We start from the raw sequence: 22,412 nt of genomic DNA, 5'->3' as shown, positions 1-22,412 counted from the left end.
GCAGTGCGACAGTGTTATCACATGAAGGTTCTGCTGACGTGTTGTTGTCTGCACTCAGTCATTGTTAATTCTGTGTACACAGCTGTGGAGATAAGTTTCAGTCCTCTTCCTACCAGAGGGTTAGGGGTTTGATTCTGGGTCTACATACCAGAAGGATTACAATATGACATTAACTCTTTGCCAAATCATAGTGTGTATGGAGGGAACTCACTGCAGCATCATCATACTTGAAAAATTGTGGTCTTAGAATGTAGGTCATTGACCAAATGTCAATATATTGATTTTATTTTAAAAGTTTTCAAATTTTAAAAAATTGTTTAAAAAATAACAAAAAAACACAGCTTAATGCCAGAATATCTTACTTTTTATGAAATGGACCAAACACTTTTCTGTGGCTAAAGCTGTCACCCTGTGTCATGCAGTCACCAGGTTTATGCCCCTGTGTTTGACTCTTATTTGTTTGTGCTTTTGTCACATTTGTGCTGCAGTTCACTGTTGGGAAAAGGTCAGAGATCAGTCCCTCAAATACATGCACCGACACACTAGTACCACCCAGTTTTATGGCCGTGTTTGTGTTCACTGTGTGTGAACATGTATCTTTATGTGGTTTTTAGCTTTTGGTTTTTTTTTTTATTTAAATTTTGTGGCGATTTCTCTCGCCTTTTTAATAGGAGTACTTGATTTAAATCTCATACTTGGAACAATAATTGAGGCTGCATACTTTTGCAGCATGAGCACCAACTTGGCCAAATCAACTGTGCTGGCTTTGTGCTTCATGAGCAGCAGGCTGTCATTCACACAGCAAGAGTGGAGAAATTTTTATTGGTGAAGAAATGTGGGAACCCAAAAAAATGGTGGCACACCATCAGAGAATTCTGTCTGAGAACATCAGCGTCATATTTATCCTATCCAGCTTCTCTCCTTCTGCTCTGTCTCACTGTGCAGTTTTGTCTTTCAGCCAGTGGCAGACGACTGAAGCAGCACTCTTTACATTTAATATATGTGCATACGTTTGCTCCATACCTTTGTTGTGGCTTTTGGATAATGTGAAAGGCCTGTCATGCAAATGTCTGAGATGCAGACGGTCTTAGAAAACTGTTACTCAGAAGAACTCCACTCAGGAGAAGGAGGAGCCCCTTAATTAAAGCAAGGAGCTGCTTTCTGCCTCCTTAGCTGTGCCCTGTCAGAATCTGATCAACACAAAAAATCAACAAACCACACAAACTTTATTTCTCACTTTTCCTGCAGGACTTGTTTGGGCAGTATTGATAAAATTCACATGTATCCAAAAAAATATAAGAAAAATATGTAAAGTAATAAAGTCTGTGGAAAAAAGTCCAAGATTTGCCAGACAAGAAATTTCAAATAGAGACAAATTTAACTAAATATAATAAAATATATAGGTTTAGGTTAATGGTTACCCTAAAAGATAAGTCCAAATGATAATTTCAGATAAGCTTAAAGATGGCTAAAGATTAGACCAAACAAAACAAAAGTACCCAGAGACATGTTAAATTTATATGAGATTAGTTGTTGTTATGAATTCATTCATTTGTTAAGGGGAAATGAAACAAGTTCTATTGGAGCAGTGGGTCATAAAGACAAAGGCACCCCCCCGAGGAGCCCCTTAATTAAAGCAAGGAGCTGCTTTCTGCCTCCTTAGCTGTGCCCTGTCAGAATCTGATCAACACAAAAAATCAACAAACCACACAAACTGTATTTCTCACTTTTCCTGCAGGACTTGTTTGGGCAGTATTGATAAAATTCACATGTATCCAAAAAAATATAAGAAAAATATGTAAAGTAATAAAGTCTGTGGAAAAAAGTCCAAGATTTGCCAGACAAGAAATTTCAAATAGAGACAAATTTAACTAAATATAATAAAATATATAGGTTTAGGTTAATGGTTACCCTAAAAGATAAGTCCAAATGATAATTTCAGATAAGCTTAAAGATGGCTAAAGATTAGACCAAACAAAACAAAAGTACCCAGAGACATGTTAAATTTATATGAGATTAGTTGTTGTTATGAATTCATTCATTTGTTAAGGGGAAATGAAACAAGTTCTATTGGAGCAGTGGGTCATAAAGACAAAGGCACCCCCCCCACACACACACACAGCCTGCCTGCCTGTAATCAGCTGTCTTTTGTGTCCACCTCCTGCTCTGTTCCCATGTCCTGCAGGCTCACCCCCCACTGGTTTGTCTGCCACTGTCAGACCTTTTTTATCCCTATTCTCCCCCTTTTTTCAGCTCATCTGCAGCAGACCACACATTCACTCACAGTGAAAAAAAATGGGTTATGATATGAGTGCAGTTGGACATGAGGTGTGAGTAGTTACTGATGGGCTGCAACTCATCAGGGTTTGTGTGAGTTTGAGTCTCTGTGGGAACTCAGCTGGGAGGCAGTAACTAATACAGACCGGGTAGATGATGCTAGTTAAACTGTGATATCCTGTTTTTACTACCAATACATACTGTGTTCTACTGAAAAATGTGTTTTTCTTCCACATTAACTGAAGTACACTGTGTCTGCAGGTGGTTCTGTTTGGTCTGTGTAAAGCTGACTAATCAGATTTCTTTCTGCCTGATCCTCTGAATTATGTAGATACAGTGTTGTTTGAAATAAACTGACATGTATTACATGTAAATGTATTAGACATACTTTTTTGAAGTTTTCTAAAAAAAAATCAAGATATTTGTTGTGTTTCCAGCAGCATTTTTAAAGGCAGATGTTTTGGTTTAACATCAAACGACCACGGCTGACTGTGAATGAACTCCATGACCTCCAGGATTTTATCCACACTGAGCCAGTTGGAAAAATGTCCAATGGGATGAATTACTCCTGTATATTCAGCTTTTCAGCTTGTAGGCTCAGTGATTGAGTTACTCGGGATGTGGGTCAGAGATTGATTTGGCTCCTGGTATGTAATTTGGCTTCTAAACATTTCACTTCTTCAGACATGTCAGAGATTCAAGGATAATAATAAATAAAAGAGACTGGCAGATTTTTAAAAAAAGTTGGACAAAGTCCTTCTAGCATTATCATTTTTTACATTAAGATCATTTTAAGTTTTTCTGCCGGTGGGTTTCATTTCCACTTGGGTTTCAAATGTATATCATTAGTAACCACGGTAACCTGGTGATGCCTCAGATTTCCAGGAACTTGGTGTGTCATTGACCCCGCTTGTGTTCAGAGGAGCAGTAGGAGGAGTGAGGAGTGTTGGCCTGAATACACAGAGGATGATGGACGAGTTGTTGTAGAGACAGACGCATAAATTAAACACAGTTTTAAGTCAAAAACAGGTCTGAGGCTATGAGCCCTAAAGGACACCTACAGCACACACTGAGCTGATGTTTGGTTCCAGTTTCTCTGCATTGTTTTTTTTTTTCAAACATGGTAAAGAAAAATTAAATTAAGGGTTTGCTAATATTATTGGTATACATTGGTTTTGCCGGACCAACAAAAAAGCAGCATTATTTGATCAAAAAAGGTTCTAGGCAATCTGCACTATGCCTGTTTAACTCAAAGCTTCTTGTTGACAAGTATTTGTGTCAGCAGTACCTGATTCAACAACCGTCGAGAAATGAGCACAAACCATCTTTTGAAATTAGACAAAATGCTTATTCGTATCTTGTAGAGCAACAAACAACAACAAAGTAAGAGAAACTGTGGCTCTGGAGTTGAGCTTCGTCAACTCTAACCTGCAGCTGCTGAAAGAAGAACTGGAGGAGCTCAACAGCAACATGGAGGTCTATCAGACCGACAGGTGAGTCAGTCTGTACAGTATCAGCAAGCATCACAAGTATCATTTCAGTTGTGTAGCACCTTTCCCTTGTTTCAATAAAGAAATTAAAATTTAAAAAACATTTCATGTAACGCTCATGAAAAATGTGACTTGTTCAAATGTTCAAACACTAAACTGACAGTTATTGTTCTTTCTGCTGAGGCCCATTTTAGATGTTTTTTTTTTTGGTAACTGCTTGCATCATAACAGAACATATCTTACAGTAGGTCTCGCTCTCTTCTTTGTCCCTGACATTAAAATATCTCCAAACTGACATTGTTGACCTACTTACAGAGTACAATTTGAGGTATTTCAATGAAGTATCAGTCCTGGACTGATACAGTAACAGTGTTTCATGGATAATTGTTTGTCTGTTGGGCTGCAACAGCTCAGTTGTTTGTGTACTGTTTTATTTGAAAGTTTTTAATTTTAACAGACCAGAGTTACAGCATGACCTGGGTTTTGGGTTAGTGTAGAATTAACAGTTTGACAGATTTTCCTCTGCTCTTCTCCAGGTCATGGCAGAGATAAGTCCCATGATTAGTGTAGTGAGTGTCATTAATGACCAGGCTGTGTATGTAAGGTGTACTCACTCTCAGTAACAGAAGGCCACTGCTGGAGGACGGCAGGGGTCAGGGGTCGGATCTGTAAGAGTTAATACTTGGATTTAGCCGTGCTTATTAGCAGGATAAAGCAGTGAGGAGTGTTAGACGACAAACTGACGACAACGTGATGTCGACATGATACAATGACAAACACATGCTATCATTAATGTCAGGGGTCACCAACAGACAGACACCTAGGCACCTAGACACACTGATAATCAAAATCACATTTTTGTCTAACATTATTTGATATTTATTTTGGAATCCTGTCACTGGCCAGATTGGATATTTTGGTGGGCCGCAGTTGGCCCATGGGCTTACAGTTGATGACCACTGATTTATGTCTTCATTTCTTTCCACAGCGATACCGTCAATGTTCCCATGATCCCACTTGGCCTTAAAGAAACCAAAGAGGTGGATTTCACTGTTTCCATACAGGTGAGGTCAAGTTCACCAGGTAGTTTCAAGGTCATACTTTTTGACTTGGATAATATTATGTATTTGTATCCCCAAAAGTATTTATCTGCTGTGATTCTTCTCCTCATTTCGTGTCTGTCTGTCTGTCTCCTCTCACAGGATTTCATCTGTGAGCACTATGGAGAGGACAGCTCGCTTTATGACAAGGAGATCAAGGAGCTTATGGAGCTCAGACAGGTTCATAAATTCACTCGTGGAACTTAAGTTTAAAACAAACATTTGTCTGCTTCCATATTACATCTGGTTTGATCAAGGCTGCTGTGGAAAATCAGAGTTGCCCGTGGCAGTGGCTAAAACAATCTGGTCATGTTTTTTTTTTTGGCCTTAATATCTATCTATTACAGCTTTTAGCTATATTCATAACTTTGATGTAAGAGCCGAGCTTCATGGTTAAAACCCATCATGACTGTATGTTTTAGGGATTACTCATGTCTTAACTGATTTGCTCAGAGTAAAATGATCAAATAAACAAGGAAGATCTACATTCAAACTTGGTAAAATCCGAACATTTCTGTCATCTTGAACCAGGCCATGCGTACACCCAGTCGTAGTCAGGCAGGTCTGGAGCTGCTGATGGAGTACTACAACCAGCTTTTCTATCTGGACCAGCGGTTCTTCTCCCCGAACAAGAACCTTGGAGTCCTCTTCCACTGGTAGGTCATTCCTACTCAGGTGACACTGGGAACTTTAAGCTACAGTGTGTGTCAGCTTTGATAAATTGTGTAAAGGTAAAGATGATTTCCATGTGGACCAATCTGAATATGCAGATTATTAACTGTCGACCTCCTGCAGGTACGACTCTCTGACAGGCGTCCCATCGTGTCAGCGCGCCTTGGCCTTTGAGAAAGGTAGTGTGTTGTTCAACATCGCTGCGCTGTACACACAGATTGGAGCAAGACAGGACAGATCTGAGGCTGCGGGCATCGACCGAGCCATAGATGCTTTTCAGAGAGCGGCAGGTACTGGACCACAAAAGAACAACCAACCAAAGCACACACACCGTTCACAAGCTTAGTTCACTGGTTCAGTGAGATGCCAAAGATCAGCACAGAACAGAAACAATAGAAGTGGAACCCGTTTATGTCTCAGACCTTAATAATGTTATTGCCTGTATTTAATTCAGCAAACATCAGCTCTGAAACACTATTTGAAAAATTTCCATCAGTGGAAACTCTTTAAATTTTCTGAACTGATCAACAAGTTTTTCTGTTTTGACTTAATCACAGTCAAATTTTAAATACAGTAACAGTAATACAATGCAAAATACATTATGCTATTATGTTTTTTATTGGTAGTGATTAAGTCAGTTTTCATTTCAATTTTATCCTTTTTCTTGTGTGTGTGTGTGTGTTCAGGTGCCTTTAATTACCTGAAGGACAATTTCTCCAACGCCCCCAGTCTGGACATGAGCGCACCGTCGCTTTGCATGCTGGTCCGGCTCATGGTTGCTCAGGTGCAGGAGTGCATCTTTGAGCGCGTCACTCTCACGACACGCGATTCACACTTCACATCTCAACTCCGGCTGGCACAGGAAGCTACACGGGTCAGTGAGCACATCGCCGCCATGTTGGTGTTTCTACATCAGATAAGCATTGTTGCCGTTACTCACTCTGTACTTGCTGTACACGTGACTCCGGCAGGTGTCGGACATGTACCTGTTAGTGCAGCAGGCCGTGACGCAGCCGCTGATGAAAGACTACGTGCCGTTTTCATGGGCGTCGATGGTCCAGGTCAAATCGGAACATTTCCGAGCACTGTCCCATTACTACACTGCTGTCACTCTCTGTGATCACCTGAGTAAGTAAAACAATCATCATCAATGGACACGAAGAACTAAAAGTTGTATCAAGCCATATATATACATATATATATATATACATATATTCTGGACATGTCCTGGTCAAAAAACTATCGGCTTATATATTTGTCCAGCATCTACTGATGATGACGAAGAGAAGAAGGAGGGGGGTGAAGAGAAACAACAGCAGCATGTGGAAGAGGCTGAGAAAGCTTTCCTTCAGTTCTATGTCAACAGTCCTGCTGGACCCTCACTCAGCCAAGTTTTACAGGACCCTGAAAAAAGACGAAAGCTCGGTCAGTGTGTAAAGCAGACGTCTATTGTTGACTGTGAATGACAATTTAATTATCATTATCATTATTATACAGGAGAACAAATAAAACTTTTAAATGTGGTCATTTTATAATAAAAGTTAATAACAATAACAATAACAAACTGTGATTTTGAACAGTTTTGAACATCAGCCGCCGAACTGCTTGCAGTTGTTTTTTTTTTGTAGATTTTGGTAAATTGTATGTGTGTCCAGGTAAAGCTCACCTGCGCTGTGCAGTGATCAGACACGAGGAGGCCATGCGTGTTCACAGTCTGTGTAAAATCCTGAGGAAGATGGACATTCTGCAGGACGTGTTGTCTCTCACACACAAGCGTTCCTTGGACAAATACTCAGAGCTGGACCGAGAGGACGACTTTGATGAAACTGCAGAGGCTCCAGAGATACAGTGTGAGTAACAAGTCATCTGTCATTAGTAACAGTAATAGTAAATAGGACAGTTAATCATTATTGGTTTCTGCCGTTTACAGCCGAAACTCACCAGAAACCTGACATCACTCCACCTGAGTTTTCTACTGTCCAGGTTACAGACATCTTCCAAAGACTGGTGAACTGCTCACAAAAGACAGCGCTTTAAACAGTTGATATAAAAACAAAATGTTTTTAAGCCAAAGAATTCCCCTTCCTCTGCAGGGCCCTCTGTCTGTGTTCTGTGCACGTGCTCGCTGGGGCTCGGTGAGAGTGATCTGTCTGCAGAGGAGAGAGGGAGGACTGGGCCTCACACTGAGAGGAGACTCCCCCGTCCTGGTGGCAGGAGTGGTGCCTGGAGGCTGTGCAGCGGTAATGAAACACACACAATAAACAATTTGTGTTACGTTAGAGAGAAGGTCAGACTGGAGTGAGTCAGGAGTGAAACTCTGAACATTTGGAGGCGTGAATGGAAATCAAGGTTTATTTTAATAAAAGGAAAAACATCCCTGAGGGTTGATGTCATTTTTATAATCAGTGTTCAGTGCATACAAACACGTGAGGGCTAAGTTGATTCCAACACGTGTTTCTAGGAGTGTGTATTGGAATGAATCTGACAACATGATATGTATCACAATACAGGGGCACCAATACGATATATTGCGATACTTTAGGCACAACAATATACAATTGCATTGTATTCAAACTGTCACCATAGTAAAGACTCAATGCTGTTCCATTTTAACATCAGGTCACTAACACTGGAACAGAGGGATATACATTTGAAATCACTAGAGAAGAAAGAAAATAAAAATAAAATGAACCAACACCAGGAATATTTGACTAGTAATTGTTAAAAAAACATTGTTACAATGCTGTTGAATATTGATACAGTATCGTGAAATGAAATATCGCAGTACATCAGGGTATTGATGTTTTCTTCTACGTTGCACTGAGTGTGCATTGGAAAAAAAAATTCAAGTCTTGAGAGACTAATTATTCAGTGGCCTAAAGAACTAGGCTCAATATATTGATATAACAGACAAGTGCATAACAAGTTAAAATGCCTTTTGTCAAGAACAGAAACAAATATCTTACTATTTCCTCCTCATGTTTGTACTGTGTAGGAGGCAGGACTGAGGGAAGGAGACTACATCGTAGCAGTGGACGGTCAGGACTGTAAGTGGGCCAAACACAGTGATGTCGTTCTAATGCTGAAGGGCGGCAGCGACCAAGGAGTGGAGCTGCGTGTGGTGACGTTACACCCACATGACACACAGGTACAAAACTGTGAGCAGTTAGTGTTTGGAGCTTCAGCAATTTTTTTATATTTTTGTGCCCCAGCTGATACACTACCTGTTCCTGCCAGCAGGCAGAGAGGCGCATCTTCATGCTCTCCCACTGCAGCGACAAGGAAAACACTCGCCAGTGTCTCCTGGGCGGCGCTAAAGGCCTTAGCTCGGCCTCGCTGATGAACTGGAACAGAAAGAAGAAAAGAGAAGGAGGTATTATCACCAAAAGACTCGGAGGCACATTCAGTTTGTCCTTTGGAAGCATCAGAGACTCTGAGGCCATGTACTGACATTGGACAGTAGAGGGCGCACTCAGGGAGCAGATGGTACCATGGAGGCCATGTACAGACTTACGTTTGATAATGAACACAATTTATTGTGTTGGAAAAAAACCTTATTCCCAGTGACTGGAGACTTTTCCATTCAAGTGAATGGAACGTGGTTACCAGGCAGAATTTGTTGTAGTGTTTTGAAAACTGAACCACTATTATGGAAAGCAAGAAGAATGCAAGTATTTCATTTTTAGATGCAGTAGTCAAAGATCGTTGGTGGAGTTAGGGCCACGTTAAATATAAATGAATTAATAAAATGACGATTCTCACAAAGTTGAGACTTTTTTCCTGTAATGTTCCGACTTATTCTCATGAATTTACGACTTTAATTTTGTGTTTTTTTTTATATATATCTTTTTTTTAACAGTGGCCCTAATACGCCATCTTACAGAGACAGTGTAGGGGAATAGATTTTAATTTTTCTTGTTGTAGCAGAAACTGATTTTAAAGTGAGTCAAAGCACTGAAGGTGACATTCCTCCTGAGTCGTTCAGGTACCCTCGGATTTTATTAGACTGCTCTGAGTTGGTCATTTTGGAGAAAAACAAAACAACACTGACTTTTCCTCTTCCTGAGAAAACTTCATTTGATGTGAACAGATAGAAAAGAAGGACAAAAGGTTAATCACAAATAAGTGTCCCTTTAATAATGTGATTCAGATTATAAATGGAAATCCTAATCCCACTGTTAAAGCAAATCTGTAGTGGACTGCCGTCACATTTCAGGACAAATCGGGCCGTGTGTCTGATGAAATGTACAAATATATGATCCACACTTGTACAGTACTTTCTCCAGATACTCACTAAGCACAGAGATAATTTTTAAATGCACCTTTTACTTAACTTTCCAAACAAAATATAAAAAATAAATGTAAAACTGACATGAAAACTCCTGTTGAAACTAGTTTTTAAACAGAAGAAACAAAAAGACCAACAAAATACATATATATGAGTTTTTAAACAGAAGAAACAAAAAGACTTAAGACTTATTAAGTGTTATTTTAGTTGTTAATTAGACCAGAGTTCCTGCAGAGGAATATATAGTTTCTTCTTTTTTTAAGTTTTTAATAACTTTTTCATTTTCAAATGAAAATAACAAGACGTGTCGTTTAAGAGTTTAAATATTGTAGTTCTGATTTGATGATGTAATAATGGAGGAGAGGAGAACTTATACTGGTTCTAATGTGACATTAACAGACTCCGCAGGAAAACCATGACATATGTTTTGACTTTTCTCCCTTTCTTTACTTTTTTTTCCATGCGGTTTACGATAATACTACAAATAGTCCAGCCCCATACTGTACTGTATATTACAGTCACAATTATTACTGGGGTCTAGAATAATAGAGATCAGATTGATTGAATAATTTTGAGTTTTACTATAATGTTTTGACATGAGTAGTGTTCTAAGAAGTGAAGTATGTGATCAATACTGAAGTTTCAAGTACAGAAAGCCAATAATTAAAGTTTTAAATACTATGATTTTTATTCAAATATTCCTAATGTCGATGACTTAAATGGAAACTTTGTAATCTGTGTATTTAAATATGTGAGTAAATGAAGCTGTTCAGATTAGATTTTTTTTAATTTTCACTGATCATCCCTGAAGATTCCATTTGGGGATTTGCACAGAATTCTTCATATAAAACCCAATAAAGGGAGAAAAAGTAATGTGTGTTTGAGTTCCTCAGTACCTGAGTGGAGCCTATGAAAAGAGGAAGATGCTGCACCAGAAGAAAGAAAAAAAAACTAAAAACCTGGCAGGTTACAGCGACCTCATCCTGTCATCGAGTTCCAAATTCTGGTACAGCCTCCTCCGTCTTCTTCTACTTCAGCCTCTGACACAGAGATAAAATTAAATAAATAAATAATAAAAGCTTATGAAGTGATAAAAAAAACAGTCAGATTCGCAAGAATAAATAAATAAAGAAATTACCCCAAATAAACTGCAACCACGTCCAGTCAGCAGTACTTCTTTCCTGGGTGGAGCCAATCTCAGTGGTCATGGCTGGCTGCCGGTCCATCACAGGGTCACATGTCATGAGAAACAACCATTCACACCAATATTTGGGTGGGGTGGGATCGGGGGACCTGGAGAAAGTGTTTTCCTGTAAGGCAAGATAATTAATCACGTATACACTAAAAATCTGAAAAACCCAACCCACAGCAAAACAAAGACTTTGGCTCCCCCCTGTGGCGGATTACATACATATCTTGAAATTTGATCTAAGTGCATTTTACTTCTCGTTCTGCTCCATGACTAAATGTCATCTACAGTTAATATTACAGACCTTCGAACTAGTTCAGTTAAATTTATTTACATGACTAAATGTCATCTACAGTTAATACTACAGACCTTCGACTTTTAACTAGTTCAGTTAAATTTATTATTTTTTTTCGTGGTTTAAAAGTTGAACTACATATTTAAAAAAAGAAAGATTATTTATATCCGAAGTAACAGGATATGGATAAAAACTTTTTATTGGTGTGGACTTTTTGCATGACATTTTTGTACATTACTTGAGTTTATCTACAGGAAATACTGTTCTGACAGTACATTGATGGGTGTTAAATAAATATATACATTTATTTTCTGATGATGCACTTTTACTTAAAGAGGTCTCACTGATATAAAAGTAGATGTTAGAGCAGATGAAAAAAAATGTTAAAAATAATGTGTGATTTAAACAAAAAAAAAACCTCAGACATTTCTACAGTTCATACTTCAATAGTTGTGAATGAAAAGTTCACACGCAGTATGAAAATCAAGTTCTATTAATCCCAGTGTAGAGAGATGAGCAGAGGAGATGTGTGAGAAGGACAAGAGTTCACGTGATGATCTGATGGTGACCTCAGTCTGAGAGTGACCTCAGCCTGACAGTGACTTCAGTCCACTAAGATTCTTGAGGGGACACTGCTGGGCCCAGGCCGCTCTGCTCCAGCTCTGCTATCACCATCATGTGTTTGAAGTCTGCAGGTTGGTGGTTGAATGTCTCCACCAGTTGAAACGTCTCCTGCCTCTGTGTGCCGTAGAAGAGCTGCACCTGGTTGGCCAAGCATTGAGCCTGGTGGACAGTCTGAGAAGAACAGACAGCATGTTGTCTTAGAAATGACACACTTTGGGCTAGAACATGTTGGCAGTGAAGAGCAACAGGACATTGGACAGGGCCTGTGTGGGCTGAGTGTCATCCTGCAGCCACTCTGCTTATTTTGGGAGCAGCTTGTCATTAGGTTGCAGAACAAAGACTTACGATAAACTTGGGGTCCATCTCGGCAGTCATGAAGACCACACCCTTGTTATCCTTCAGTTCTGGGTAGTGGTAGAGGATCAGCTGACTGGGAGCATTTTCACCTAATGTCTGAAAAAAGACATTGTTAGAAACTTGAGATTGATTTGTAATCAGTAAAACTCATGAGTAAAAAAAATTTTTTTTTGACAAATGTTTGTTTATGTCCTAGAGTGTCATTATTGAAAACACCTGTACGTTGATGAGGGACGTCAAGTGGAGCTCATTTCCAGACCACTGACCCAGAAAAAACTCATAACCCTCCTTCTGAGGCAAAGCGTAGAGGAACTGGGGAAGAGGAGACGAGTTATAATTTGGTCCCACACAATAACCTGCATTCTTTAATGTATAAATCAGCTGAGCATCAGTGACCTCACCATTGGACAGGACTGTGACCTGCTGATAATCGTCTCATAGATCTGTGTCTGTAATTTAGGAAAAGACAACACAACATAACAGGACAGACAGCAGGTGATTATTATTATTATTACTGCTTCAATAAAACACAAATCTAAAAGAGAAATTATTTCAAATAGTTAGTGAATGGTAGGTGTTCCCCCTGGGATAACATTTAAAAATACAACATCAAAACAATAAAAGTAATTTCCTCAACATATCACTTAAATAAAAAGTGACATTAAACACATCATGTAAAAAAACAGACAAAGAAATAGTGACAGGTCTTTCACACTGAGGCCCATATAAACAAAGTAAAAAAGTATAAAAGTTTCCTTTGGTTTTTAACTCACCGGAATGACGGCACTTATTGTGTCCTTGGTTGAGTAATACTTCATCCAAAGCTGAAAAACAAACAGGAGAATGTGATGATGATACTGACTAATCCTCACCTTCAGTCAATATATCACATGCTTTTCAAATATGGATGATCAGCATTCTCAGATAAAGGAAAGTCAAATTTCATTCATATGGCACTTTTCATATGCTTGAGGTAGCACAAAGTTCCTCATAAAGGCTAAAAACAGTAAGAAAATAACAGTTTCTGCATATGCAGAGCAAACAACAACAATAAACAACATTATGATGCAGAAACAACACAAAACATCTGTCCTAGAAAAAAAAAAAACAGCCTTCACATGTCAACAGTTTCAGTCCCTCACAGACTCACCTCAGCAATCTCTTCCCCTGTTTTGTCCTGGATCAACTCCAGGTTGAAGATTGAGCTCAGAGTCTGAAAACACAGCCATTGTTTTGTTATAATAATTTCAGACAGAATATAATCATCAACAAACTCTCCTCTCACCTTATTCCTGGTGAACCCTCCTGATGTTCCATCCTCAGTGGCCATCTTGTCCCGTTTCTCTAACTGAAAACATTCCCACAAGAGTCACTTAATATCATATAAAGTGGTGGTCAGAGGCCACAGAGGGACCACAGGCCCGATCTTTAGAACATTCTCTTAGTTAAGACTGCATGACACTCCACCTCCTGTTCCATGATCCTGACAAACTCTGCCTGCTTCGAGTTTCCGAGGACTTCCTTCTTGGCATCGTGGCGGTTCTCAAGTCGAACTTTGTATTCCTGTGGTTTGGAGCTGAATGCAGTAGAAACACAGAAAATGACTTACCCTCTAGTTAAGTAGGTCTTATATTTTGTTTCGGAGGCCCCCTAAGCTAACCTGCGTAGCTTCTGGATTTTGTCCTGGTATTTGTTGTAAAACGGATTCTCCTCCAGTTCTGGTTCCTTACGCACAGAGAAGGCTCGAAACTGTGAAGGGACGAGCCCAGGTATCAGTGTCCTGATGCCTGTGGCCCGGACCGCTAACATGCCCCGGTACAAACATGACATTTGTACAACAGCGGCTGCCATTTTTCCATCGCTCCCGTCCCACATCTATATGAGTCCGTCAGCGAACGCGTTTCATACAAAGGTTCCGCAAAGATAATTTTCAATAGTAATATCAACAAAATTCATCATAATAATAAAACTAATATCAGAATAGCAGTGATTATTATTGATAAACAATAAAACATTGATTTTAAAAGTAGCTGGTTATGTATTTTGTATAGGAGTCAAACGAGCGTCTGAAAAGCAGGGAATAGATAAAAAATAATAAATAAAAAGAAGAAGATCATCATACGCGTTGGAAATACGACTATCGTATTTACATATGAATTTTACCTGAGAAAGTTGCGCTGGTAAAATATTTAAAAAAATGGAAAATGGCAACAATGATATGTTTTTACCAGTAGATGTCACTGTAGACCTTTATTGATACTATGTACCTAACAATGTGTATGCTATACTGGTTTCCCAATTGTACGTGAATAAATGAAACATTTAGTAGAACAGTTCCCTTAGATTATTGCAGCTATCGCCCATCTCTGGTAGCCTGGAAGAAAACAAACAAACAAACAAACAACGATAAACGATTAATTCCCTATTGTGTGTGTGTGTGTTTATGTGTGTGTCCATTTATTGAGTGTTGTGTTTCCCAGATGACCGTCTGAGTGCTTCTGTGTTTACATTTCCCAGTGTTACATTTTTCACTCCCTTATCAATACACACAACAGCTAAAGAAAACAATATGGTATGAACCAGGCCAACCTGACTGTGAGGCGTTTAAGTTTCCAGGTTATTTGATTTCATTTACAGCCATCCACCTATATTTCCTTATATGAGGTTTTAGAAATTTGTTTAGAGGAAAATAAACGTTTAGTGTTGCTACCCTAAACTATACATATCTGATAGGTCCTGGAGACCAAGCTGTTAATGGTCTGAAGTACAATGCTCAGCGACAGACAACAGTGGAGTGTAAGGGAATAAGGATTTTTATTTATTTATTTATTAATAACCCTGATGAACTATACACTATATGCGTGACTTTTACATGCTGAAACTATTTGTGCAGAATAGAATTTTTCCTCTAAATTTGCTAAAAGCATGACAACCAGTCATTTACAAACATCTGATTTTCTTCATCTGTTTTTTCCTGTTTTCTTCTTTTCCTCACTGACCTCCCTCTCCTGCACCGCCACCTTCTCCTCCACCACCTTCTCTTCTACCTCTCATTCTTTCGCCTTCTTTTGTTTTGGGGGGAGGAGGGGCAGGGGTGAGGGCCTGCATGCAGGATGTATATTTTATGTGCGGCTCTGGAGGCTTTTACCATCAATTATAGAGAAACTCTAAAGTCTCCATTTGCCGGACAGATGTTATTTTTTACTTAAGGAGAGAAAGGGGACTGTTCCATAATTCAGAGCTAATCCTGTTCACCAGAGAACAAATAAATAAATGCATAAATAAATAAAGCTAAAGCAAAAACCCATAAACAGTTGCTATGTCGCTCCTGTGAGCTCTGACATGGCAACAGAGCAGTCAACACGCACACACACATGCTCAAACAAACATACATACATAAAGAAACTTGCAGAGATTTCCTCTGTGCTCAGGCTCTAAGTGCCTGCTGTGTAATAAATATGGAACAGCTGCTCCATCAGTTCATTTTTTATTCAATCTGCTTCTTCTTCTTACATACTTCACAGAGTCACACACATGTTCATAATCCAGCAATTTCTTCCCCATCAGAGAATACATGTGTGAAAACAAACGATCTCCACTGAGGGAATATGTTTAGTGGGAGAAACAGGATGCTGGAACACGGGAAATAATGGTGAAAATAAAGAGAAACCATTAAAACAGAGTTAGAATGAGCATTATTAAACAAAGAACACTGTAATAATAATAATAATAATAATAATAATAATAATAATAATATATATGTATATATATATATATATTATAGAGTGGCAAATTTAAATCTGAAAATCTTAAATCTTAAAAAATTCATTATCAAATATTTCCCCATGACTTCTGTATTTCCCCCCCCACAAAATTATAAATTTGAAACAGTTCTTTCTGTTTTGACATTTAAGACACTCCTCTTCAGACACAGAGGAATTTGACCTCTTCTTTTCTGACCTTTCACTACTACTAAGTGCCAATGAATTAACTTTAAATGTTTGAATGTTTGAAAAATTATTCTGGTATTGATATCATGTTAGCGTTATATGAGCTAACATTCATGCTATGTTAGTGTGGACCCTGGAATATGTTGCATCAAAGCTATAGAGCGGAATTATTAATTAAAGAAATACTGTAACTTTAATTAATAAAGATGTAAATGTTTTATGTTCATTCTACTGTTCAGTGCTCAGTCCAGGAAGTGTATTTGCAACGAGGTTTGATTTCAGGCCGTGGGGTTTGGGGGGTCTGGGGACCACTCGCTGACTCTCCCTCTGGCCAACTGAAATCGCACCCCAGGGCCAATGGATGGCCTTCATCCATATCTCCACACGCGCTTCCTCTCTCTGGTTTTTTGTATGTGTGTGTGTGTGTGTGCGTAACACACATGCTTGTAGGCACCAGCTCACATCCACACTTAGGAAAAGAGGGTCAGGCTCAGCAGAGGAATCCCATGATTTAAGAGAGGGATCCCATTAAAAGTGCATGAGTGTGTCTGTCTAGGAATCAAGACACCAGTTCTCCTGCTCCAGCCGTGTACTGCGTGTGTGTGTGATTTATTCATGTACAAAAGACAGACATCGCTCACCGCACCTTGAGAGGAACACAAAGAGGAACATATGTTTGGTTTCATTCTTTCTCCAACTAAACATCAGAGCATGTACTAAGAAGGAGTCGTCGGGTAAAACATACATTTTGGAAGTATTTGGAAAGTGTTTCCAGATTGCTTATATCTAGAGCACAGACATTTTGGCCTAGCATTCAGAATACAATTCTTTGTTTTTATTATTAGCCGACTTTGATAATGACCCACTGAGCTTAATTTAGCTTTATATTGTTCTATGAAAAAAAAAAAAAAACAGGAGGAAGACATTAAAAACTGACCAAGAACTATAGTGTGATCTGAATGCAAAGGACAGTGTGAGAAAAAACACACTGACAAGTTGAAACCAGATGGATTGATTGATGAGATAAATGTAAACCTGCCAACAGAAATGATGTCTTAGATTGGAGTAGTAAGACCCACAGTTTAATGTAAACATCCTTGGGTGTTTTTTCCATCATGGTAAAATAAAGTTACCAAAATAGTGAGTGACTGTCTCCAGAAACCCAAAGCTACTGTAACGACACAGACCTCAGACTTCAAACAGAAGAAAATTCAGGTTTAAACAACTAAATGTAAGTTTAGCTCTGTTGGGCCACACTAATTGAAATGAGGGCTGGATACGGACCGATGTGTGTTATATATTATTTTGGCGCAACAGAGCTAAACATGCGTTTGGTTGTCTAACAAAATGTCTATAGTATATTAACCCTATTTTAGCAAAAATTTTAATAATAATAATAATAATAATAATAATAATAATAATAATAATAATAATAATGGTTTACAAGCACAAGCAAAAGAATTAAGGAATGTAACATACAATAAACCAAACATATTCATATACTCTTTGGGATTTAAAATAAAATGGGTGAAATAAAAATATTGGGTAATATATAAACACACTTTAATTGTAGGATGCAGTGGTGCAACTAGGGACAAAATTATGATTGCAAAATGTTAAAATAAAAAAAACCCTTTCAGCCTCGGGCCCAGAGTCAACGTCATATTTTATGGCAGCAGTCGTTCGTCTGAGCCTGTCAGAATAACACAACCTGCCAGCACTCAGACATTTGGTTTAAATGATAATTACAATAAATCTGTGAAGTAAATTCAACATGGAAATTTTTTTTGTATTCTGCTCCTGCCTTTCACTTTGTGATAATAATTTATGTGACTTTTTTAAAAATCACACTGTAAAAAAAGTAAAACTTTTAAGCTTCTATTTAGACAAACATAAAGAAGGAAAATAATAAAACAAGTATATTATTATTACTACTTATATTATTAACACTTATATCACGGTGTCAACGGTGATGAAATGTATTCACTTCAATCTCACCTCAGTTCCTCTGAAGCTGCTGCGGCCGCAGCGGTGTGATGTTGAAATGAAGCCCGAGTAGAGAGAGACTCACTGCGGCAGGATGACGCTGAGGTCGCCGCTGAAGCTGTCGAGCTGCCATTTGTTTTTTGGACAACAGGCGGCGCTGCTCGCACACAAACCAGTGCATGATTCCGAGGCCACAGAGAGGCCAAAGATCAGCTGTGGTTTCTCATAAAATAGATGAAAATGATGCAGTCGGTGAGGCTGCAGAGAGGTCGGGGGTGTCCCTGTGGAGAAATCAAACAACTCCAGAGCAAGAACTCCTGTTCTTGCTCTAAATAACTATATTTTATTTTATTTTTATTTTCTGGTCTTTTTTGCAACTTCTTGTCTCTATCTCAATTTTTCTATTTTTCAAATTCTAATTTTTCCAGTTTCTCTGGTTCTCAGACCTTTTCTTTATCTTAAATTTAATTAAATTTTTTTTCTTTTTACTTTCTTTTCTTTGTTCACATATTTTTTTCCCCCATTTTTCCCTATCACCTCTTGCTCCTTACTTCTCTCCTTTCCTTCCATCTACTTTCTCAACTCTATTCTCCTCTCCTCTCCTCTGCCCTGGCCATGCTCCAAGGACATATGGAGGAGTGGGGGGAGAGAGGGGAGGGGATGGGGGCACAGAGAGCTCTCACTGCCGCTGACAGCTGTCACTTTGGCTGCTACTAATGCAGATGGGTTAACCTGAAATGAGCAGGGACAGGCCTGGAGCTCAGTCACTGACCACCACCCCCCCACATCCTCCTCCTCCACCACTTCACCTCCTCCTCCCTTCACAGGGTAGAGGCAGCTGCAGAGAACCAGGAGACAGAAGGCTGAGGTATGGGGTGCTGTGGCGGGTTGGTAGAGATAAGACAGTGGATATAAGAGGAGTCGCCGGGGTCATGGTGTGGTTAGCACTGCTCTGAAAGTGATCCGGCAGCAGCAGCAGGAGGTACACAGGCAGAAGACCAGATGAGGTGAGAAGGAGAGGAGGAAACAGAGAAGGAGGGAAGATGGAGTGACTAGCACGGCTCCCAACCTTTGAGGTCACAGAGATGTGAAAAAAAATCAACAAATATCTGTCCTGAAAAATACAGAAATGATCTTTTTAAAAATGGAGCTCCGCGAGCAGTGGCTCCAAACATTCTTTCATCCCTAGGTTTTTGGAATCAGTTGTTGATTTAGAAACTAGAGTTTGAAAGCAACTTCAAATAAAAAAAAGAAAATGTTGCCAAGAAAGAGAGAGAAAGAAAAAGTGAAAGATGGGAGAATGTTGGAGAAACAACAGAGAGATGAAGTGACTGTTGTGGCTCTAAAAGAACACCAGCTCATTATAAGTGCTGGTTGTTGTCTTTCTCCCTGCACACGTGTGTGTGTGTGTGTGCGCGCCCCACTCGCTGCATACCAACAGTGCATGCTGATTCAGCTTGTTATCTGATAGAGCCGTAGACAGAATGAGTTTAAATCTCAGCATCGCCTCCAGCTCTCACTCTGCTTCCTTCAGTGTTTGTTCTCTCTCTGTTATCAGTACTGTATGCTTTACAAGTGCAACACACACACACACACGCGCGCGCACACACGTACATTATAAATGAGAGCTGCAGTTTACACATTTAAAAGTACAAAGGGGAATTGTGCTTTTTTTGCAGAAAGTTTGGATCCTGGCCTGAGGAACGACTCCTGCGGAGAAACTCTACTGTTGCACGTGTGGGAATCCAGTTGATGCTGCCCAGAGACAAAAACACACGATGTTCATCTATCAAAAGCAACACTCTACTTCCTTCTGTTGGTTATTTTTTTTTTATCCTATTGGGGTTTAGTGTCCTGCTCTACTGTCCATGTCACCAGAGTTACAGCATCATTGATATTAACTATAAGCAACAAATTGATTCATGTTCAAGTTCAAATCAAAAACATTTGAATCTGCTCCAACTTCTAGGTTTAGGTCAGCATTTGAGTGACTGAAAACAGGCTTGGATCAAGTCTCAGACAAGTCAGCTTCAGGTCAAAGTCAAAGTCACCTGGGAAAGTTTTCCCAGGGCGTCTAGACTAAGTCCAAGCCAATACTCAAAAATCAGAGTTTGGATTCAGTTTCCAAGGTTTTAAGTCAGAGTCCAAGTCATTCAAGGCGGGGTGGGCTCCTGGTACAATACAGGCCATATAAGTGGTCACCTGAGTCATCTGCCTGAGGGGCGGACGCTGAAAAGAAATAAAAACAATTAAAAACAATAATAGATAAATAAATATAAAGTAATCATTTTCGGTGTCCAAATTGTATTGTAGTTCAAATGGAGTGAGAAAACAGGAGGGGTTGCTTGGAATTCAAATGGGGTCACCTGAAATGTCTAGTTATTGAAAAAAAACAGACTTATAAACAAATTATTATTCTTTTTAATATTATGATAAAACAAACACAATCTTAAACAACTGTATTCTTTCACTTTTATAAAAATGAATCAAGTTCAAATAAATTGCAGCGTATAAAAATATCTGCGCTGTTTCGTCTTGATTGACGGCTATGGTCACATGACCAATGCTGGGGTTGCCAAAGATGTGTGATGTCAAAGGGAGACTCAAAAAAGGTTATGTTATGGTATGGTAGGTTATGGTAATTATGTACTGTATGCCAATCTGTGACCGTACTTACTATGTACCCTATTATCACAGTATTTAAATATATCAATTATATTGTACATGAAAATGTGCAGTGACCTGAGATTCAACACACTGTAACGAGCTGTCATAGGTTAACGACCCATTTAGGGGTGATCCCAAAGTGAAAAACAAATCATATTTTTCCAGCGTAGCTCTCATGTTAATTTGCCCACGGCCTGCTGTTGACTAATCAGGATAATCGCTGGGTAATAGCTGGATTACAGCAGGTTAGGGAGACTCTAGTCCTTAGCAGAGACCTCCTCTGGGTTTAAACGCTAATTCATTAATCAACTAATGTTCATTCAACGGCCTGCTGAGAGCCACAGCCTACTTCTGACAGAGAGGGAAGGAGCTGCAGCCCACTGCTGGGTTATTAGTACACACACACATATACACACCCGCTGTAATTAAAACCAGGCTACTTCCATTAAAAGGCCTACGTAATTCATGAGAAATATTTATGGGAGCTCAAATCTTTAAATTGGTCCTAAAACATCTCAGTAAAAACAGGAGCAGAAAATACAGTAAACGTTGACACCGATGGTTCTCAGCAGCGGATTACTCCACGTTTGGTGCTCAAGATGTGGGAGAGTCTGGCCTGGTGTCACATATTTTCATTATCATCCACCATCAGCATTTCTGCTGGCAGGTCAACAAAGCTCCAATAATTACAATAATCAGCAGAATTCAGTAGCAGAGCAGCCCAGAGACCAATCATCACTGTCATCAGTGAGGAGGCAGCAGCTGCAGCAGCAGCAGCAGCAGCAGCACAGGGGGAGAGGGACATACTTACATGCCAGAGAGTGTGGAGATAAATATATAAATACAGGGAAATACACAGATTATGTGTTATGTTTTTGTTGTTTTTTGAGGTTACAGACTTTAATGTTGTTTTTATATCTGTGTTTTTCTTCCTAAATTTACTGGTTTTAGTAGTAATGCAGAAAAAATGTTAAAATTTGTTACAGGAACCAGGACCATGTTGAATCAGTGTTGGTGTGAAAGAACTAATTGTGTCCCTGCAGAGCTGGAGTAAAGGTGAGGAAAGAAATTGGATTTTACAAGTTCAAAAGGCAGCATCAAAGTGTGTTTATGCTACAGGCTCTATGTGTAACACACACACACACACACACACACACTGTGACACACATTAAATCTTTCCCACCCATTCTTGCCCCTGTACAGTAGCTGCTCTAACCTCTGCAGGGCCACAGGTCCGGCGTGAAAAGCACGCAAACATTTTAATATTTCAGATTCTACTTCCACTCACCAACCATCGAACCGACTGGCCAACACACACACACACTCAACACGCTAGCACACACATAAACGAGGGGAAGGGAGGGGGGTGGGCAGCAGCGGCAGCAGTGACAGCTTCATAAATAGTCCATGAGGAACGAGCGGCCCCTCCTCACCACAAACTGTCAAAGGCCCACAATGATTTATTGATTTCTTTATTTGTCACATAAAAAAGGGGAAACTGGCTCCTCTCTCTCTCT

The 22,412-nt window shown here is 39.3% G+C and overlaps 2 protein-coding genes and 2 long non-coding RNA genes across 6 annotated transcripts in view; 1 reads left to right on the top strand and 3 right to left on the bottom strand.

The window, feature by feature from the left end:
* LOC103399899 (uncharacterized) overlaps positions 1 to 7,347 on the bottom strand; it is a 14,263-nt gene extending 6,916 nt beyond the window's left edge. The window contains exons 1-5 of the long non-coding RNA XR_523729.2: positions 7,206 to 7,347; positions 6,749 to 6,943; positions 6,526 to 6,663; positions 6,240 to 6,446; positions 4,382 to 4,433 (exon numbers count right to left, since the gene is read on the bottom strand). This is a non-coding gene — a long non-coding RNA (uncharacterized LOC103399899). The remainder of the gene's footprint in view (positions 1 to 4,381; positions 4,434 to 6,239; positions 6,447 to 6,525; positions 6,664 to 6,748; positions 6,944 to 7,205) is intronic.
* rhpn1 (rhophilin, Rho GTPase binding protein 1) overlaps positions 1 to 9,974 on the top strand; it is a 12,014-nt gene extending 2,040 nt beyond the window's left edge. For 2 of the 3 annotated variants that reach the window (XM_017039819.2, XM_017039817.2), the window contains exons 4-16: positions 3,642 to 3,770; positions 4,756 to 4,831; positions 4,970 to 5,047; positions 5,399 to 5,523; positions 5,663 to 5,829; positions 6,226 to 6,413; positions 6,511 to 6,667; positions 6,803 to 6,964; positions 7,195 to 7,389; positions 7,470 to 7,546; positions 7,633 to 7,779; positions 8,535 to 8,687; positions 8,777 to 9,974. In XM_017039819.2, the coding sequence (XP_016895308.1) occupies positions 3,642 to 3,770; positions 4,756 to 4,831; positions 4,970 to 5,047; positions 5,399 to 5,523; positions 5,663 to 5,829; positions 6,226 to 6,413; positions 6,511 to 6,667; positions 6,803 to 6,964; positions 7,195 to 7,389; positions 7,470 to 7,546; positions 7,633 to 7,779; positions 8,535 to 8,687; positions 8,777 to 8,989 (1,867 nt within the window). In that variant the 3' untranslated portion in view covers positions 8,990 to 9,974. The remainder of the gene's footprint in view (positions 1 to 3,641; positions 3,771 to 4,755; positions 4,832 to 4,969; positions 5,048 to 5,398; positions 5,524 to 5,662; positions 5,830 to 6,225; positions 6,414 to 6,510; positions 6,668 to 6,802; positions 6,965 to 7,194; positions 7,390 to 7,469; positions 7,547 to 7,632; positions 7,780 to 8,534; positions 8,688 to 8,776) is intronic. The other variant, XM_008338541.3, reaches the window with a different exon arrangement.
* LOC112486755 (uncharacterized) lies at positions 7,700 to 11,321 on the bottom strand. The gene is made up of 4 exons (XR_003049218.1): positions 10,966 to 11,321; positions 10,787 to 10,867; positions 8,764 to 8,883; positions 7,700 to 8,651 (listed from the first exon to the last, which is right to left on the bottom strand). It is a non-coding gene; the product is annotated as an uncharacterized LOC112486755 (long non-coding RNA).
* A 171-nt stretch (positions 11,322 to 11,492) lies between these two features.
* On the bottom strand, positions 11,493 to 14,190 carry atpaf1 (ATP synthase mitochondrial F1 complex assembly factor 1). Its single transcript, XM_008338540.3, has 9 exons — positions 13,953 to 14,190; positions 13,760 to 13,868; positions 13,578 to 13,640; positions 13,443 to 13,505; positions 13,066 to 13,116; positions 12,694 to 12,741; positions 12,509 to 12,604; positions 12,281 to 12,388; positions 11,493 to 12,106 (listed from the first exon to the last, which is right to left on the bottom strand). The coding sequence occupies exons 1-9, from the start codon at positions 14,165 to 14,167 to the stop codon at positions 11,924 to 11,926; spliced, it is 936 nt and encodes a 311-aa protein (XP_008336762.1). The 5' UTR covers positions 14,168 to 14,190; the 3' UTR covers positions 11,493 to 11,923.
* Between the last annotated feature and the right edge of the window lie 8,222 nt (positions 14,191 to 22,412).

Source organism: Cynoglossus semilaevis, chromosome 2 (genome assembly GCF_000523025.1).
Source record: "Cynoglossus semilaevis isolate Cse_v1.0 chromosome 2, Cse_v1.0, whole genome shotgun sequence".
In the NCBI taxonomy this organism is placed as follows: domain Eukaryota; kingdom Metazoa; phylum Chordata; class Actinopteri; order Pleuronectiformes; family Cynoglossidae; genus Cynoglossus; species Cynoglossus semilaevis.
This window is presented reverse-complemented; position numbering and strand designations above follow the sequence as displayed.